The sequence below is a fragment of the Bufo gargarizans genome, chromosome 1 (genome assembly GCF_014858855.1).
Source record: "Bufo gargarizans isolate SCDJY-AF-19 chromosome 1, ASM1485885v1, whole genome shotgun sequence".
Classification (NCBI taxonomy): domain Eukaryota; kingdom Metazoa; phylum Chordata; class Amphibia; order Anura; family Bufonidae; genus Bufo; species Bufo gargarizans.
This window is the reverse complement of record NC_058080.1, coordinates 535,626,715-535,645,667: the sequence shown is the minus strand read 5'-3', so window position 1 is coordinate 535,645,667 and position 18,953 is coordinate 535,626,715. Positions and strand designations below refer to the sequence as shown.

The 18,953-nt window shown below is 45.1% G+C and overlaps 1 protein-coding gene across 1 annotated transcript in view; it reads right to left on the bottom strand.

Moving 5' to 3' along the window:
• LOC122934148 (hydroxysteroid 11-beta-dehydrogenase 1-like protein A) overlaps nucleotides 1-18,953 on the bottom strand; it is a 75,724-nt gene that overhangs the window by 21,667 nt on the left and 35,104 nt on the right. Inside the window, exon 4 of the mRNA XM_044289378.1 lies at nucleotides 14,893-15,004. Within this exon, the coding sequence (XP_044145313.1) occupies nucleotides 14,893-15,004 (112 nt within the window). The remainder of the gene's footprint in view (nucleotides 1-14,892; nucleotides 15,005-18,953) is intronic.

Below are 18,953 nucleotides of genomic sequence, written 5' to 3'. Positions count from 1 at the left end.
ATTTTCCTGAGCCTCCTCGCTATCACTGCCCCCCACCCCTCACATCTACCCTATAGAGTGCTTGCTCAGTGAGCAGCAAACTCTTTTCCAAATTGTCAACGCTTCTCAGTGTTGAAACTCGCCCGGTTAGATACACGATGTGCGATTCCAAACTGGCAATTTTCTAACATTTTGAACAAAGATATGTACACTCAAACGGCTCTTCCAGGACTGTATACATTAGACAAGATGTGCACTGAACTGCGCTTTTAATAATAGAACACATACTAAATAGGGATTATGCAAGAAAAGAGAAAAAATACAATATGGTGCAGTGATAAGAATCTAACTTACTGTAGTCCCCTCCTAAAGTCCCTGAATCTCAAGTCACGTAATCTAAAGTCACACACTTAAAATAAAAACACACACTTGAAATCAAACACGCAAACGCTCACAAACTCGCGTTGTTTGTCTGCTTGTATAAGTGCAGCTCTCAAACCAGACAGCTTTTTTCCTCTGGAGTCAAAGAAGCTTGGAACAATCAGGGCACTTCCTATAGCTGTCCACCCTACCAAACTAAGTAATCAGGGCAAAAAGGCTTTGGTAAGAGAGATGACCAAGAACTGAATAGTCTCTCTTGCTTAGCTCCAAAGATCCTTTGTGCAGATGGGAGAAAAGTAGGTCAACCATCACCACAGTATTACACCAATCTGGACTTTATTGCAGAGTGTCCATAAAGAATCATCTTCTCAAAGACACATGCAAGTTTTGGGGAAAAAAGCACCTAAAGAACTCTCTGATGGTGAGAAACAAGATTCTCTGGTCTGATGAAACCAAAATTGAACTTTTTAGCCTCAACTAAGTGTCATATTTGGAGGAAACCAGGCACTAACCAATACCATTTCCACAGTAAAGCATGGTGTTTTTGAGGGGCTCTGACTGGGAGACTGGTCAGAGTTGAGGAAAAGCTGAATGGAGCAAAGATATTCTGAATGAAAACCTGATCCAGAGTGTTCTGGACCTCACACTGGGCTGAATGTTCACCTTCCAACAACACAGTGACCCAAGTATACAACCAGGACAGGATAACTCTGTGAATGTGAGTGGCCCTGTCAGAACCCTGACTTAAACCCAATCGAACATCTCTTGAGAGGCCTGAAAATGGCTGTTTACCAATGATCCCCATCCAACTCGACAGAGCTAAGTAATAAGTAAAGGGTCTGAATATTTATGTTAATGCAACATTTTAGTTTTTGCTTTTCAATAAATGAGAAAAATTTCAAACATTCAGTTTTCACTAACATACATAAACACAGGGTGGATGCAAGATCTTGGATAAATCTGGATGTTATAATACTGATTAAAAATAAGGTTATATGAGATAGCCATCACGGGACATGTGCTGTCCTATGGTGGGTGATATACTTGGATATACTATGTCCTGGAGTGCCATTACTACAAACTGGATTCCCAAAAAGTTGGGACACTATACAAATCATGAATAAAAACTGAATGCAATGATGTGGAGGTGCCAACTTCTAATATTTTATTCAGAATAGAACATAAATCACGGAACAAAAGTTTAAACTGAGAAAATGTACAATTTTAAGGGAAAAATATGTTGAATCAGAATTTCATGGTGTCAACAAATCCCCAAAAAGTTGGGACAAGGCCATTTTCACCACTGTGTGGCATCTCCCCTTCTTCTTACAACACTCAACAGACGTCTGGGGACCGAGGAGACCAGTTTCTCAAGTTTAGAAATAGGAATGCTCTCCCATTCTTGTCTAATACAGGCCTCTAACTGTTCAATCGTCTTGGGCCTTCTTTGTTGCACCTTCCTCTTTATGATGCGCCAAATGTTCTCTATAGGTGAAAGATCTGGACTGCAGACTGGCCATTTCAGTACCCGGATCCTTCTCCTACACAGCCATGATGTTGTGATTGATGCAGAATGTGGTCTGGCATTATCTTGTTGAAAAAAGCAGGGTCTTCCCTGAAAGAGATGATGTCTGGATGGGAGCATATGTTGTTCTAGAACCTGAATATATTTTTCTGCATTGATGGTGCCTTTCCAGACATGCAAGCTGCCCATGCCACACGCACTCATGCAACCCCATACCATCAGAGATGCAGGCTTCTGAACTGAGCGTTGATAACAACTTGGGTTGTCCTTGTCCTCTTTGATCCGGATGACACGGCGTCCCAGATTTCCAAAAAGAACTTCAAATCGTGACTCGTCTGATCACCGAACAGTCTTCCATTTTGCCACACTCCATTTTAAATGATCCCTGGCCCAGTGAAAACGCCTGAGCTTGTGGATCTTGCTTAGAAATGGCTTCTTCTTTGCACTGTAGAGTTTCAGCTGGCAACGGTGGATGGCACGGTGGATTGTGTTCACTGACAATGGTTTCTGGAAGTATTCCTGAGCCCATTCTGTGATTTCCTTTAGAGTAGCATTCCTGTTTGTGGTGCAGTGTCGTTTAAGGTCCCGGAGATCACAGGCATCCAGTATGGTTTTACGGCCTTGACCCTTACGCACAGAGATTGTTCCAGATTCTCTGAATCTTCAGATGATGTTATGCACAGTTGATGATGATAGATGCAAAGTCTTTGCAATTTTTCGCTGGGTAACACCTTTCTGATATTGCTCCACTATCTTTCTGTGCAACATTGTGGGAATTGGTGATCCTCTACCCATCTTGGCTTCTGAGAGACACTGCCACTCTGAGAAGCTCTTTTTATACCCAATCATGTTGCCAATTGACCTAATTAGTGTTAATTGGTCTTCCAGCTCTTCGTTATGCTACTTTTTCCAGCCTCTTATTGCTACTTGTTCCAACTTTTTGGGGATTTGTTGACACCGTGAAAATTTGAATCAACGTATTTTTCCTTTAAAATTATACATTTACTTGGATTAAACGTTTGATCTGTCATCTACGTTCTATTACAAATAAAATATTGACATTTGCCATCTCCACATCATTGCATTCAGTTTTTATTCACAATTTGTTTAGTGTCCCAACTTTTTGGGAATCCGGTTTGTACTTTTTTCTGGCACCTTGCTACTTTCTCCTATGTGCTAATTTATATCACCTAATGTACTTCATGTCATCTTCTCATAATGTGCATATTTGTTCATTAAACTGATTATGTTCATGTAATTGCCTGGTCTACCAGAAGATGGAGGCAACATTAGCAATGTTAGTTTCCCTGGAGAGGAACCTGCTAGTTCCATTCCAGCCCTCTCTAGAGAGGGAGGAGTTTAGTTAGTCAGTGAGTCAGAGTCTAGTCCACCCTCCTTAGGGAGAGGTTGTGTTTCGGCTAGCAGAGCACTGCCTGCTCTGCTAGGCCCCAGATGCCCTGCCTCTGAAGTCTACATGGCTGCTTGTCCCCTTCTGGGCTTGCATTGCCTTCATCCAAGCTGAAGCTAGAGCTTGAGGTACTCCAAAGCCAGGACAAGAAGTTGCTAGGATTAAAGATCAAGTAAGAGACAGACTACAGCTAAACTAAGCTCCAGAAGAAGAGGAAAGTTCGTATTTACTCCAGCTAGCATAGCAGGGCTAAGATTGTTGCAGAGAAGTATTTGCCTGCCAAGGTTAAGCCAATACCTGCTGAAGACCAAGATACCGTTTGGAAACTATTTGGATTACCATTTATGCCAAGTAAAGCTGTGTTCGATGTTACTACAAAGCCTGGACTCCATTTATTCTACTTATTATATCATCCAAGTTCACCTACACCTTTTTTCACTTCTTCGTACCACATCACATCTTTAATCCAAGGATATCTAGGTAGGAACACTGTGACACATGTACATAACATCTACAGAGACTGTAGGCCACCCTGCACCACTCTGGCAATCCTACCCTGGGTACCACCAATACATCTACAAAGGGGACTCTAAGTCCTCTCTGCTTCACGTAGAAACCTCCCAAGGGGCAAGGGATACCCCAGGCATGGCCTGTGGGCCCTTTGCATACTTTTGAGGGGAAATGCAAGGAAAACTAGAGGAATGGTCAAAAATCGGGCAACTAAAATAAGTGCAAGATAATGCACCTGGGGCGTAAAAACCCAAGAGCAGAATATAAAATCAGTGATACAGTCTTAACCTCAGTATCTGAGGAAAGGGATTTAGGGGTCATTATTTCAGAAGACTGAAAGGTAGGCAGACAATGTCATAGAGCAGCAGGAAATGCTAGCAGAATGCTTGGGTGTATAGGGAGAGGCATTACCAGTAGAAAGAGGGAGGTGCTCATGCCGCTCTACAGAGCACTAGTGAGACCTCATTTGGAGTATTGTGCTCAGTACTGGAGACCATATCTCCAGAAGGATATTGATACTTTGGAGAGAGTTCAGAGAAGAGTTACTAAACTGGTACATGGATTGCAGGATAAAACTTACCAGGAAAGATTAAAGGACCTTAACATGTATAGCTTGGAAGAAAGACGAGACAGAGGGGATATGATAGAAACTTTTAAATACATAAAGGGAATCAACAAGGTAAAAGAGGAGAGAATATATAAAAGAAGAAAAACTGCTACAAGAGGACATAGTTTTAAATTAGAGGGGCAAAGGTTTAAAATTAATATCAGGAAGTATTACTTTACTGAGAGAGTAGTGGATGCATGGAATAGCCTTCCTGCAGAAATGGCAGCTGCAAATACAGTGAAGGAGTTTAAGCATGCATGGGATAGGCATAAGGCCATCCTTCATATAAGATAGGGCCAGGGACTATTCATAGTATTCAGTATATTGGGCAGACTAGAGGGGCCATATTGGTTCTTATCTGCCGACACATTCTATGTTTCTATGACGTAAGAGATATCTGGTATACCTGGGAGATGCAGAGGAAGCATTGATGCAGCCATCTTGCAGCCCTCAGATCCATTATATATATCATGTTGTCGTCACACAAAAGATACAAGGTGAAAGAGAATGTTGTAATCCACATTATGCACCTTATTGTGATTGGTACCGTATTTTTCGCCCCATAAGACACACTTTTTCTTCCCCCAAAATGGGGGAGAAATGCCCCTGCGTCTTATGGGGCGAATGCTGCCACTTTTACATCGCAAGCTGCGATGTATGAGCAGAGCGGGGACTCGGGGAGGGACTGGGAGGAGCTGGGGGCCGGCAATAGCGGCGGGGCGGTGCAGTCAGTGTAGTATAGCACCGCCCCGCCGCTCCGGTATGCTAATATAAGATCTCATATTGTAGTAATAGTTATTAAACTTGCCCCCCAACTGCTATTACTACCTTACCTCCTAATCGCTGCTGTAGAATTCAGGCCAGGCGGGCGGGCGGCAGCGTAACTCGTGTCACGTGCCTGCGCCGCCTACTCTATGAATGAAGTAGGCGGCGCAGGCAAGTGACGTCAGTGAGACGCGCCGGCCGGCCGTCCTGCCTGCCTGATTTTTACAGCAGCGATTAGGATGAAAGGTAGTAATAGGAGTTGGGGGGCATGTTTAATATCTATTAATGCAATATGACAACTTATATTTTGTGCTGGCGGCGGCGGGCGGGCGGGAGGAGGGGGTAGGTTGGGGTTGGTTCGGATTGCGATCTGTGGATGGCACTGTTACGGGGGGGGGGGATCTGTGAATGGCACTGTTATGGGCTGGGGGGGTCTGTGCATGGCACTGTTATGGGCTGGGGGGTCTGTGGATGGCACATATATAACAGTGCCACCCACAGACCCCCCCCCAGCCCATAACAGTGCCATCCACAGATCCCCCCTGTAACAGTGCCATCCACAGATCCCCCCTGTAACAGTGCCATCCACAGATCCCCCCTGTAACAGTGCCATCCACAGATCCCCCCTGTAACAGTGCCATCCACAGATCCCCCCTGTAACAGTGTCAGCCACAGACCCCCCCCCTGTAACAGTGCAAGCCACAGATCCCCCCATAACAGTGTCAGTTATCCACAGATCCCCCCATAACAGTGTCCGTCATCCACAGATCCCCCCCATAACAGTGTCCGTCATCCACAGATCCCCCCATAACAGTGTCCGTCATCCACAGATCCCCCATAACAGTGTCCGTCATCCACAGATCCCCCCATAACAGTGTCCGTCATCCACAGATCCCCCCCATAACAGTGTCCGTCATCCACAGATCCCCCCCATAACAGTGTCCGTCATCCACAGATCCCCCCATAACAGTGTCCGTCATCCACAGATCCCCCATAACAGTGTCAGTCATCCACAGATCCCCCCCCATTACAGTGTCAGTCATCCACAGATCCCCAGTAATAGTGCCATCCACAGACCACCATTAGTTCCAAACCCACCAAACACCTTTTGGCTAAAAAAATTTTTTTTTCTTATTTTCCTCCCCAAAAACCTAGGTGCGTCTTATGGGGCGGTGCGTCTTATAGGGCGAAAAATACAGTAGTTATGGGAGTGCAACTGTGCAAACAATATTGATTGGTGAAAGGTTTGTCACAACCCCTTTTGTAAGGTATATTTAAACTGATGATAACACTGATGTATTATAGCTTGAAAAAGGCTTGTAAGAAGCCAAAAACATTGCCTGTTCTTATGTATTAACGGGTTTGGAATAAAAGATGCAAGGTTGCTTCTAGATTGAGCTTTGATGAGCCTGTCCGCTGGTGGCTGTGCATCTGAGGATTAAGAATTGGGCGCTGGTGCTGTCTCCGCATATTGACTATCCTGAGGATAGGTCATCAGTATCAAAATCACGGAAAACCCCTTTAAATATTGTGGAACACCCAAAGGGTTAACAAAGTTTGTAAAACCACATTTGAATAACTTGTTGTTGGGAGGTTTGTATTATGTAAGCCCCAAAATTGACTTCATAACTGGTTCTTTAACAATGTGGATTTTGGAATATTTCTTAAAAATGTAAAAAATGACATCTAAAATTCTAAGTCGTTTTCCTAAAAATATAAAATGATATTTTCTAAATGATCCCACCATAAAGTAGACATCTACTGTCTATGTAAAGCATCTTTTAGTCTAAGGCTACATGCACACGAACGTTAGGGCTCCATGCCCGTGCTGTGGACCGCAAATTGCGGTCCGCAATGCACGGGCATAGACCGTGGGGCAGTCACATGAGGATCGCGGACCCATTCACTTGAATAGGGTCCGTGATCCGCATCCGATGGTCCGCACCTCAAAAAGTAGTGCATGCGCTACTTTTTTGCGGTGCGGAGGCACAGCTAGAAACACCACGGAAGCACTCCTGTGGGGTTCTGATGCGTGCCTCCATTCCGCATCTCCTGGATTGCGGACCCATTCAAGTGAATGCGTCCGCGATCCGTGATGCCGAATGCACACGGCCGATGCCCGTGTATTGCGGACCGCTATACGGCCACGGGGGGCACACGGTCGTGTGCATGTAGGCTTAAAAGCAGAGAAATTCTAATTTGTAAATTGGTAATTTTTTTAAATTTTTGGGTAAACTTGGATTATTTTTATAAATAAAGGTGAGACATATCGACTCAAATTTAGCACTGCCATTAAGTGCAATGTGTCACACAAAACAGTCTCAGAACAGCTTGGATAACTAGAAGTGTTCCAAAATTATTACTACATAAAGTGACACATCAGATTTGCAAAAAAATGGCCTGGTCAGGAAAGTGAAAACGGGCCAGCGGTAGAAGGGGTTATAAAAATATTTTTCTTGCACGGTAAACTCTGTGATAGAATAAAAAAAAAAATAAGAATAAGGCCTCATGCACACGACTGTTGTATGCATCCGTGGCCGTTGTGCCGTTTTCAGTTTTTTTTCGCGGACCCATTGACTTTCAATGGGTCCGTGGAAAAATCGGAAAATGCACCGTTTTGCAGCCGAGACAGTGATCCGTGTATCCTGTCTGTCAAAAAAATATGACCTGTCCTATTTTTTTGACAGACAACGGTTCACGGACCCATTCAAGTCAATGGGTCCGTGAAAGAACACGGATGCACACAAGATTGGCATCCGTGTCCGTGATCCGTGGCCGTTGGTTACTTTTATACAGACGGATCCAAAGATCCGTCTGCATTTTCAGAGCTGAGTTTTCACTTCGTGAAAACTCAGATCCGACAGTATATTCTAACACAGAGGCGTTCCCATAGTGATGGGGACGCTTCTAGTTAGAATATACTAAAAGAACTGTGTACACGACTGCCCCCTGTAGTTAACACATTGGTGGCCAGTGCGGCCACCCCCCCCTCGCCTGTAGTTAACTCTTTGTTGTCCAGTGCGGCTGCCCCCCCCTCCCCTGTAGTTAACTCATTGGTGGCCAGTGGGACCCCCCTCCCTCCCCTGTAGTTAACTCTTTGTTGTCCAGTGCAGCCGGCCCCCCCTCCGTCCCTGTAGTTAACTCGTTGGTGGCCAGTGGGCCCCCCCCCTCCTTCCCCCTCCTAATTAAAATCTCCCCCCCCCCTATCATTGGTGGCAGCGGAGAGTACCGATCGGAGTCCCAGTTTAATCGCTGGGGCTCCGATCGGTAACCATGGCAACCAGGATGCTACTGCAGTCCCGGTTGCCATGGTTACTTAGCAATTTGTAGAAGCATCATACTTACCTGCGAGCTGCGCTGTCTGTGACCGGCCGGGCGCTCCTCCTACTGGTAAGTGACAGATCATTAAGCAATGCGCCGTACAGACCTGTCACTTACCAGTAGGAGGAGCTCCCGGCCGGACACAGATATCGCAGCTCGCAGGTAAGTATAATGCTTCTACAAATTGCTAAGTAACCATGGCAACCGGGACTGCAGTAGCGTCCTGGTTGCCATGGTTACCGATCGGAGCCCCAGCGATTAAACTGGGACTCCGATCGGTACTCTCCGCTGCCACCAATGATAGGGGGGAGATTTTAATTAGGAGGGGGAGGGAGAGGGGAGGGCCCACTGGCCACCAACGAGTTAACTACAGGGGAGGGAGGGGGGGCCGGCCGCACTGGACAACAACGAGTTAACTACAGGGGAGGGAGGGGGGCCCACTAGCCACCAACGAGTAAACTACAGGGGAGGGAGGGGGGGGGGCCGGCCGCACTGGACAACAAAGAGTTAACTACAGGGGAGGGAGGGGGGGCCCACTGGCCACCAATGAGTTAACTACAGGGGAGGGAGGGGGGCCGGCCGCACTGGACACCAATGAGTTAAAAACAGGGGGGGGGGGTCTGCCCAGGCAGCAGGGGGCAGTCATGTACACAGTTCTTTTAGTATATTCTAACCTGAAGCGTCCCCATCACCATGGGAACGCCTCTGTGTTAGAATATACTGTCGGATTTGAGTTTCACGATCTAACTCATATCCGACAGTATATTCTAACATAGAGGCGTTCCCATCGCTTCAAGTTAAAATATACCATCGGATTGGAGAAAACTCCGATCCAATGGTATAAAAGGGACTCCTGACTTTACATTGAAAGTCAATGGGGGACGAATCCGTTTGCAATTGCACCATATTGTGTCAACATCAAACGGATCCGTCCCCATTGACTTGCATTGTAATTCAGGATGGATCCGTTTGGCTCCGCATGGCCTGGCGGACACCAAAACGACTTTTTTTTCATGTCCGTGGATCCTCCAAAAATCAAGGAAGACCCACGGACGAAAAAACGGTCACGGATCACGGACCTACGGACCCCGTTTTTGCGGACCGTAAAAAAAAACGGCCGTGTGCATGAGGCCTAAGGATATCATGTCCTCAGCATATTTGCCAATTCTCCTGGAACGTCTAGGATGTTTCCAGAAAAAATAGACATCCCACACACTTTCCAAACATTTCCTTCGCATGGTGTTGCAATGCTGCATCCCCAGCCCTGCTACAGTACACTACTGACAAAAAGTTAGGGATATTTGGCTTTCAGGTGAAATTTATAGATGTATAGAGCTGAGGACATGGGCTGCTAGATGGCCTCTAGCACATCTGCAATACCCAGTCCCCATAGCTCTGGGTGCTTTTATTGTGTCAAAAAACCTGATTTGACATATATATATATGCAAATTAACCTGAGATAAGTCCTGTCCCTGACTCATCTCAGGGATGTGCTATCGGCCATCTAGCAGCCCATGTCCTCAGCTCTATACACAAAATCCCAGTGACAGGTTCCCTTTAAAGGGTTTCTGTCACCAGAAATACCTAAATTAAACTGGCTGACATTAGCGATGTGCTAATGTCAGCTCAACCTAACTAGCCTATTCCTCGTTTTATCCATGCCCCCGTTACTCCATAAATGTAACTTGTATAATATGCAAATTAGCCTCTAGGAGCAGGGGGGGCGTTGTTTCTGCTCCTAGAGGCTCCGTTCTCCCACCTCTGTCACTTCCCTCCAAGTCTTGATTGACAGGCCCAGGCAGCGTTCGCATCCTCCTGCCGACACTGAGTGCATGGTAAATCTTGCGGCTGCGCCGTGCCGTTCTAAGTTCAGCGCAGGCACAGTAAGGAGGTCAGCAGCCAGTTAGCATCCTTCATTCACTATGCCTGCGCTAAATACTGAACGGTACGGCACAGGCGCGAGATTTAACATGCACTCCAGACTGGCAGGAGGATGCGAACGCTGCCTGGCCCTGTCAATCAAGACTTGGAGGGAAGTGACAGAGGTGGGAGAACGGAGCCTCTAGGAGCAGAAACAACGCCCCCCCTGCTCCTAGAGGCTAATTTGCATATTATACAAGTTACATTTATGGAGTAACGGGGGCATGGATAAAACGAGGAATAGGCTAGTTAGGTTGAGCTGACATTAGCACATCGCTAATGTCAGCCAGTTTAATTTAGGTATTTCTGGTGACAGAAACCCTTTAAGTAGAAGCATGCACTGGTGATTTCCTCATCTCAAACAATTTATTGAAACAAAAGCCAATAGGTGGGTATACCCCCACAAAAAATCTAGGTGATACATTTCCTAGCTCTACTTCATTTTGAGGATTGTAAATTTTCCATAAGTTGGACTCTCACCAATCAAATATATAAAGCTAAGTGTTTGTATGTGTGTGTGTATGTCCGCTAAAGCAGCGGTCCCCAACCACCGGGCCGCGGCCCGGGACCGGGCCCTGGAAGATTGTTTGCCGGGCCGCGGCCATACAGAGGAGGGGAGACGCCAGGACAGGGGAGGGCAGGGGGGAGGGCCCGCGGCCCCGCAAGTGCTTTTTTTCAGTGCGGCGGCCGGGCCCTCCCTATATTTTGAGTGCGCCTGCGCTGCATAACCTGTTGTAATCCCGCGAGACCCGTGAGCTCCTGCGGCGGGTCTCGTGTCGCAGAATCACACGGCGGTGCGCCGCAGGAAGAGCCACGGGATTGCGCATGGAACTGAAGCCCGCCACAGCCTGCAAGTACGGGGGGCAGATGATCAGTGGCACTAATGTTTGAATTTAGAAAGGGGTGAGCCCGCACCGGCCATATGAGGGCAGGGACAGCAAATAATGAGGGGCAAAAACTGAAATATATATATAGAGAATGGGGGCAAAATGAAATATAGGTAGAGAGGGGCCTCTGACAAAACATTGGCAATTATAACTGGGTTATTATTGCCAAAGTTTTGTCAGTGACCCCTCTCTACCTATATTTCATTTAGCCCCCAATCTCTATATATTTCCTTTTCATATTGCTCCCTCATTATTTGCTGCCCCTGCCCTAATATCATATCACATTATAATAACCGGCACTAATGTCTGAATTCAGAAAGGGGGGCCCACGCCGGCCATACGAGGGCAGGGGCAGCAAATAATGAGGGGGCAAAATGAAAATGAAATATATACAGAGAGGGGCAAAAAATGAAATATATAGGAGTGGGGGCAAAATGAAATATAGTGAGAAAGGGGGCGACTGACAAAACTTTGGCAATAATAACCACGTCGGCCACATGAGGGGCACGGTGGTGCTCATGGTTATTATTGCCACAGGGGGGGCCCAAATTCAAAGGTTGCCCTGGGGCCCATATTAATTCTAGTTACGCCACTGCGCCAGACGCATGCGTGCCCGACGCGCATATCAGACACAGCGTGTGGCCGTACTGTGGGTCGGAAAAAGAGTGTTCCTTCCTTCCAATTGTGATGCCGGACAGCCACTGCCACCAATATGAAAGCTGAAAAGGGCTAGTGAGGGAGGGATTGGTTAGGTCTCATTGCCCCACCAATGGAAATTAATATGAAGGGGGGGGGGGGGTTGTCTGCATCCAGTTTCAGATAGTATCTGAGGGAGTGAGTGGGAGAATGACCTGCAGTTCCTTTTCCATGTCACCTTGAAAATATCAGCAGTGCAGCAGAGACCCTAGTCAGTTTTGAGCCACATTTTAATAATAAATGTAATAGTTATCTATTTTAACATGAACCTTGTGTTTTGTTATGCGCGTGAATCAGTCAGCGCCGACCATCCCCCAATAAGCCCCGCCCAACCCCCGAAGCCCCGCCCAAGACCTAAACCCCCCTCCCTCCCCGGTCCCTGGGAAAATTGTCTGACATGAAACTGGTCCTTGGTGCAAAAAAGGTTGGGGACCACTGCGCTAAAGGAATCCGCACCGTTGCATTTACAATCACAAAATTTGGCACACAGGTACATCAGGTGTCCGAGAAGGCTTTAGACCGGGTCTCAGCTCTTTAGCACGTACCGTTCCTGAGATATTCCCAAAAAATGCATTAGCCAATAGAAGCTTGGTCACATGACCCTTATCAGCCAATAAAAGCTCGCAGGCCCTTAGTCTCCACATACACACAGTTTTACACCAGGTTTCCATAACAACCCAGAAATTTTTCTTCACTGCTGTAGGCCAGCTTTAAAGGGGCAGGGCGCTGTGGATGACACTGTTAAGGGAGTGGAATGCTGTGGAAGTCACAGTTCAGGGGGTAGGTAGGGTTGCCATGCAGGCCACCCTCAAAAGGCAGACTTAAAAACCCCGCCCCTAGGTCATGCTAAGCCTTGCCCCTGACCTGGTTAGGCCACGCCCCTCCCAAAAATGAAGGAAATATTCAACTTTTGTCAGCTGCAGGGGTGGAAGGGTAACTTTCTCCTTGCTGCTCACGCTCATACACCACAGTGCTACTGTCCGAGAGTGAGCTGTTCAAAAGGACTTCCCTTGTTTCCGTCCAGGTATGCGACGGACGACGTAGGACAAGGAGTCTGAAAGCTGGACTGTCCGTCTAAAACTGGACCTCTGGCCACCCTAGAGGCAGGTTGCTGTGAAGGTCACAGTTAAGGGGACGGGATGCTGTGGAGGTCACTGTTAAAGGGGTTGGATGCTGTGGAGGTCACTGTTAAGGGGGTGGGATGCTGTGGAGGTCACTGTTAAAGGGGCGGGCTGCTGTGGAGGTCACCATTAAAGGGGCGGGCGCTGTGGAGATCTCTGTTAAGGGGGCAGGGAACGGTGGAGGTCACAGTTAACGGGACGGTCCGCTATGAAGGTCAGTGTTAAGGGGCGGGGTGCTATAGAGGTCACTGTCAGGGGCGTAGCTAAAAGCTCACGGGCCCTGGTGCAAGAGTTCAGCTTGGGCCCCCCTTCCCTCAGTGCTTGTTGGCAAGGGGCAGGGGAGCACATATCCTTCCTGCTGCCTGAGGGAAACATTGAAAGGACACCCCCTCATGCCAAATTCTTAACCAAACCCCTTCCCTCCAGCCAGAGGTGTAAATTGACCAGTATGCACTTTCTATAATGCAGTGTCTTATGTGGCAGAAGGGTCTTTGGGCCCCCTCAGGCTCCTGGGCCCAGTAGCGACTGCTACCTCTGCACCCCCTATAGCTATGCCCCTGGTCACTCTTAAGAGAAAGGGTGTTGTTGAGGTCACATTTTAAGGTAACATAGCTTTGTACAGGTCACTGTTAAGGGGGCGGGTTATTGTGGAAATCCCTGTTAATGAGACAGGGTACTGTGGAGGTCACTAATAAAGGGGCGGCCACTGTGGAGGTTACTGTTAAAAGGGAGAGCACTGTGAATGTTACTGTTAAGAGGGCAGGGCGCTGTGGATGTTACTGTTGAGGGGGCAGGCCACTGTGAAGGTCACTGTTAAAGGGCCTGGGTACTGTAGATGTAGATGTGTAGTGGATACTGTCAATATCTTTTAAGGACACAGACAAACATTAAATGAAATAGATGAAATATACCCGTGTGAAGCTGGGTCCTGCTGCTAGCAAAGAAATAAAGGGTAGATCAGTAAGTAAAGTCCTATCAGTTTATGACTTTTGTTTTTTATCCTATCTTTTATTATAGAAATAATGAACTTTTATTTGCATTATGTTTTTATCAATTAAAAGTACATACCTAACATTTTTTCCCCATATGTTTGGGGAAGCTAGCCTTAACTTCTGAAACATCATACTTTACCCTGGTAGAAGCGTTACCCTTGTAGGTAGGGACAGACACAGACAGTGAGCCCTGACCTAGAACTCAGCCCGTTTCACTATCAAACACCAAAAGACAAACAACACAAAAACAGGGTAATATGTAAATGGGTCAGAACCAGGCAGGCTATGTAGTACCAAACAAGAGACAGAGAGTGGTCAGAATAACATCTATACTCAATATTTCTCTATAATGTTTTGCATGCTCTGCTGCTACTCTGTATATGAAAGCTCAGGATAGGGTAGCAGAATTTCCTCCACTTTCTATGTGCAGTGTATGGGAGACAATATAGCAGCTAGACTTCATACACTAGCTCAGGGAGAAATGAGAATTAGAGGTGAAGCCTACAGCAGAGACAATTGCAAAAAAATCCAGGATATAGTGTTAATTCTCATGTACATGCACATGACAGCTTATCCTGTAAAGCCACCTGTAAGTGTAGGTAAGCTTTAACATAACTATTTGACTTACAAAAACAGTAGGTCATAAATGTATGATAAAATGATAGGTATAACTAAGTGATTCTAGATTGTCATCTACATTGATCAGTGAAAGTTCTAATACTGTAAGTCAGTCAGCTAAATGTGTAAATGTGATGGTGGAGTCTTTGGTTCATATTTTACCAAGTTTTGTGATTGCTTCTTGGGCCACATTCTGAGCCGAGGTCAAATTCCCCATATCAGACACCATGTAATGGGCTGATCCTGCCCCCAGTGTCAGACATTTTTTTGCCACCTGCAAAACAAGTAAGATAAAGAATAAAGGCAGAGTGCCATAGGTCTGATCTGGTTGACATACATTGTTATTTTTCTTTTTATGGTAGTATACTTAGAACTTAAAGACCAAGGTGTCCATAGAGATGAAGATAGAGACGTCAGAAACCAGTACAAATGAATATTATCCCAGTCAGCACTCAATCACATTCAGCGGGAAGGAGTAACCTCCACGTGTAGTCCTGAGAAATCTCAGCAGCCGTGTAGTTATAAATCAGTATGAATAAATAGAAGGAAAAAGCGGCACTCACTGAATCTTCACAAATCGTAGCTTTATTACAGGTTAAAACACTGCGGATGAGGGTCACAATTGCAGCTAAATTAGGCAAAAGCCGTTTCGCGCTAAGATCGTGCTTTGTCAAGCCCATAAAGCGCGATCTTAGCGCAAAACGGCTGTTGCCTGATTTTGCTGCAATTGTGGCCGGCATCTGCAGTGTTTTAACCTGTAATAAAGCTACGATTTGTGAAGATTCGGTAAATGACGCTTTTTCCTTTTATTTATTCATGCGATTATTGGTCTGCTAATTCTAGCAGAGCAGCACCTATTTCACTGCATGTTTGCTGAAAGAGAAGTGTTGCTGACATTGGTCCACGATTAGCAGTGCCGACTGTGATTTCTTCTTGTTGTGGAGTTAAATCAGTGTTTTGTTTTATTTTCTGATCATAATATGCATCAAGGATATACCCGGACGCGTTTCGGCATAACATCCTTCATCAACAGGTGATCCAACAGAGTCAAAGGATACATTTACAGTCAGGTCCATAAATATTAGGACATTGACACAATTCTAACATTTTTGGCTCTATACACCACCACAATGGATTTGAAATGAAACAAACAAGATGTGCTTTAACTGCAGACTGTCAGCTTTAATTTGAGGGTATTTACATCCAAATCAGGGGAACGGTGTAGGAATTACAACAGTTTGCATATGTGCCTCCCACTTGTTACGGGACCAAAAGTAATGGGACAATTAGCTTCTCAGCTGTTCCATGGCCAGGTGTGTGTTATTCCCTCATTATCCCAATTACAATGAGCAGATACAAGGTCCAGAGTTTATTTCAGGTGTGCTATTTGCATTTGGAATCTGTTGCTGTCAACTCTAAAGATGAGATCCAAAGAGCTGTCACTATCAGTGAAGCAAGCCATTATTAGGCTGAAAAAACTAAACAAACCCATCAGAGAAATAGCAAAAACATTAGGCGTGGCCAAAACAACAGTTTGGAACATCCTTAAAAAGAAGTAACGCACTGGTGAGCTCAGCAACACCAAAAGACCCAGAAGACCACGGAAAACAACTGTGGTGGATGATCGAAGAATTATTTCCCTGGTGAAGAAAACACCCTTCACAACAGTTGGCCAGATCAAGAACACTCTCCAGGAGGTAGATGTATGTGTGTCAATGTCAACAATCAAGAGAAGACTATACCAGAGTGAATACAGAGGGTTCACCACAAGATGTAAACCATTGGTGAGCCTCAAAAACAGGAAGGCCAGATTAGAGTTTGCCTTCACAGTTCTGAAACGACATCCTATGGACAGATGAGACCACGATTAACTTGTACCAGAGTGATGGGAAGAGAAGAGTATGGAGAAGAAAATAAACTGCTCATGATCCTAAGCATACCACCTCATCAGTGAAGTATGGTGGTGGTAGTGTCATGGCGTGGGCATGTATGGCTGCCAATGGAACTGGTTCTCTTGCATTTATTGATGATGTGACTGCTGACAAAAGCAGCAGGATGAATTCTGAGGTGTTTCGGGCAATATTATCTGCTCATATTCAGCCAAATGCTTCAGAACTCATTGGATGTCGCTTTACAGTGCAGATGGACAATGACCCAAAGCATACTGCAAAAGCAATTAAAGAGTTTTTTAAGGGAAAGAAGTGAAATGTTATGCAATGGCCAAGTCCATCACCTGACCTGAATCCAATCGAGCATGCATTTCACTTGCTGAAGACAAAACTGAAGGGAAAATGCCCCAAGAACAAGCAGGAACTGAAGATGGTTGCAGTAGAGGCCTGGCAGAGCATCACCAGGGATGAAACCCAGCGTCTGGTGATGTCTATGCGTTCCAGACTTCAGGCTGTAATTGATTTCAAAGGATTTGCAACCAAGTATTAAAAAGTGAAAGTTAGATTTATGATTATTATTCTGTCACATTACCTTTGGTCCCTTAACAAGTGGGAGGCACATATGCAAACTGTTGTACTTCCTACACCGTTCACCTGATTTGGATGTAAATACCCTCTAATTAAAGCTGGCAGTCTGCAGTTAAAGCACATCTTGTTAGTTTTATTTCAAATCCATTGTGGTGGTGTATAGAGCCAAAAATGTTAGAATTGTGTCGATGTCCTAATATTTATGGACCTGACTGTATATAGAGAAATGAATCAATCACAATCCTGTGACGTCAGACGCCCAAATGGGCGGTAAATACAAAATAAACAATCTACAACAAGGTTTCACTTTAGGTAACATATAGTATATACTACCAGTCGCAGTATTCAACGTGAGGACAAAGTCTATATAGAAAACAAACAAAATAAGGATCAATGTTGAAAATCAGTTTTAGAACATTCCATAGGACAATATATTTCATTACAATCGTGTTATTTCATAGTCCCTATTTAAGCCTCTAGGATGAAGTGTATCCAATGTGTGGATCCAGTAGGCTTCCCTGCGTATCAAGATTTTTTTAATGTCACCACCCCTCCTTGGTCTCCTGATTTGCTCCAAAACCTGGAATTTCAATTGTGCTATTGTATGTTTATATTTATCAAAATGATATGGGAGGGGTAACAATAGATTTTTTGTTCGTATTGTGGACTTATGTTTACAAATCCTATCTCTTATTGTCTGCATAGTTTACCCGATATATACCAAGCCACATGGGCATTTTACCAGATAAATAATGTTAGTTGATTCACAGGTAAAAAAGAATTATATTTTAAAAGGCTGTCCTGTACTGGGAGGATAGAATATAAGGCCTTTGATAATGTGAGAACATTGAAGGCACAGGAAAGTGCCTTTTCTTTGCGTAGCCAGAACACTCTGTCTGCTGGTTACCTTCTCTGTCTCTAATATTTTGCAAATCAGTGATTATACGGAGACACAGAAGGAATTTTTCTACAGATTTTACGTTTGGTTCTGTTTCAGAACTTTTTCATGTTTGAAGACACTTCTTACGTACAGCGGCGTGGAACCACGATGGGCTCGAACGTGGCCCCGCCCTACGCAAATGCATTTATGTCACCTTTTGAAGAATTATATGTATACAACACTGAACTAAACCAGAATTTATTGATCTGGAAAAGATTTATAGATTACATTTTTTGCGTGTGGGTGGGGCCACGGGAGGCCCTCCTCTCCTTTTACAATCATTTGAATACAGCCTGTGAGGGCCTGAGATTCACCATATCATATGATCAAAATACAGTGAACTTTTTAGACACTGTAGTGATGAAAGTGGTGATCTTTACACTGATTTATAAAGGAAAGAGACAGATAGGATGTTGAGATTGACCTTTATACATAAATTTCATCCCTATAACTCAGGTTTTGACAATGTGGTACGAAAACACTGGCATTTACTAACAAAAGCCCATCCAGGAGTGGAAGAATTTAAACATCCACCATTAATTTGCAATAAAAAAAACAACAACTGAGTTACAGGGACAAATTGGTACATACTGATTTGGGCAGTGAGAAGGTAACCAGCAGACAGTGTTCTGGCTACGTAGAGAAAAGGCACTTTCCCGTGCCTTAATTGCTCTCAGTGTTCTCACATTATCAAAGGCTCTATATTTTATCATCCCCGTAAAGGTCAGCCTTTTAAAATAGAAGGTTTTTTTACCTGTGAATTGACTAACATTATTTATCTGGTAAAATGCCCATGTGGCTTGGTA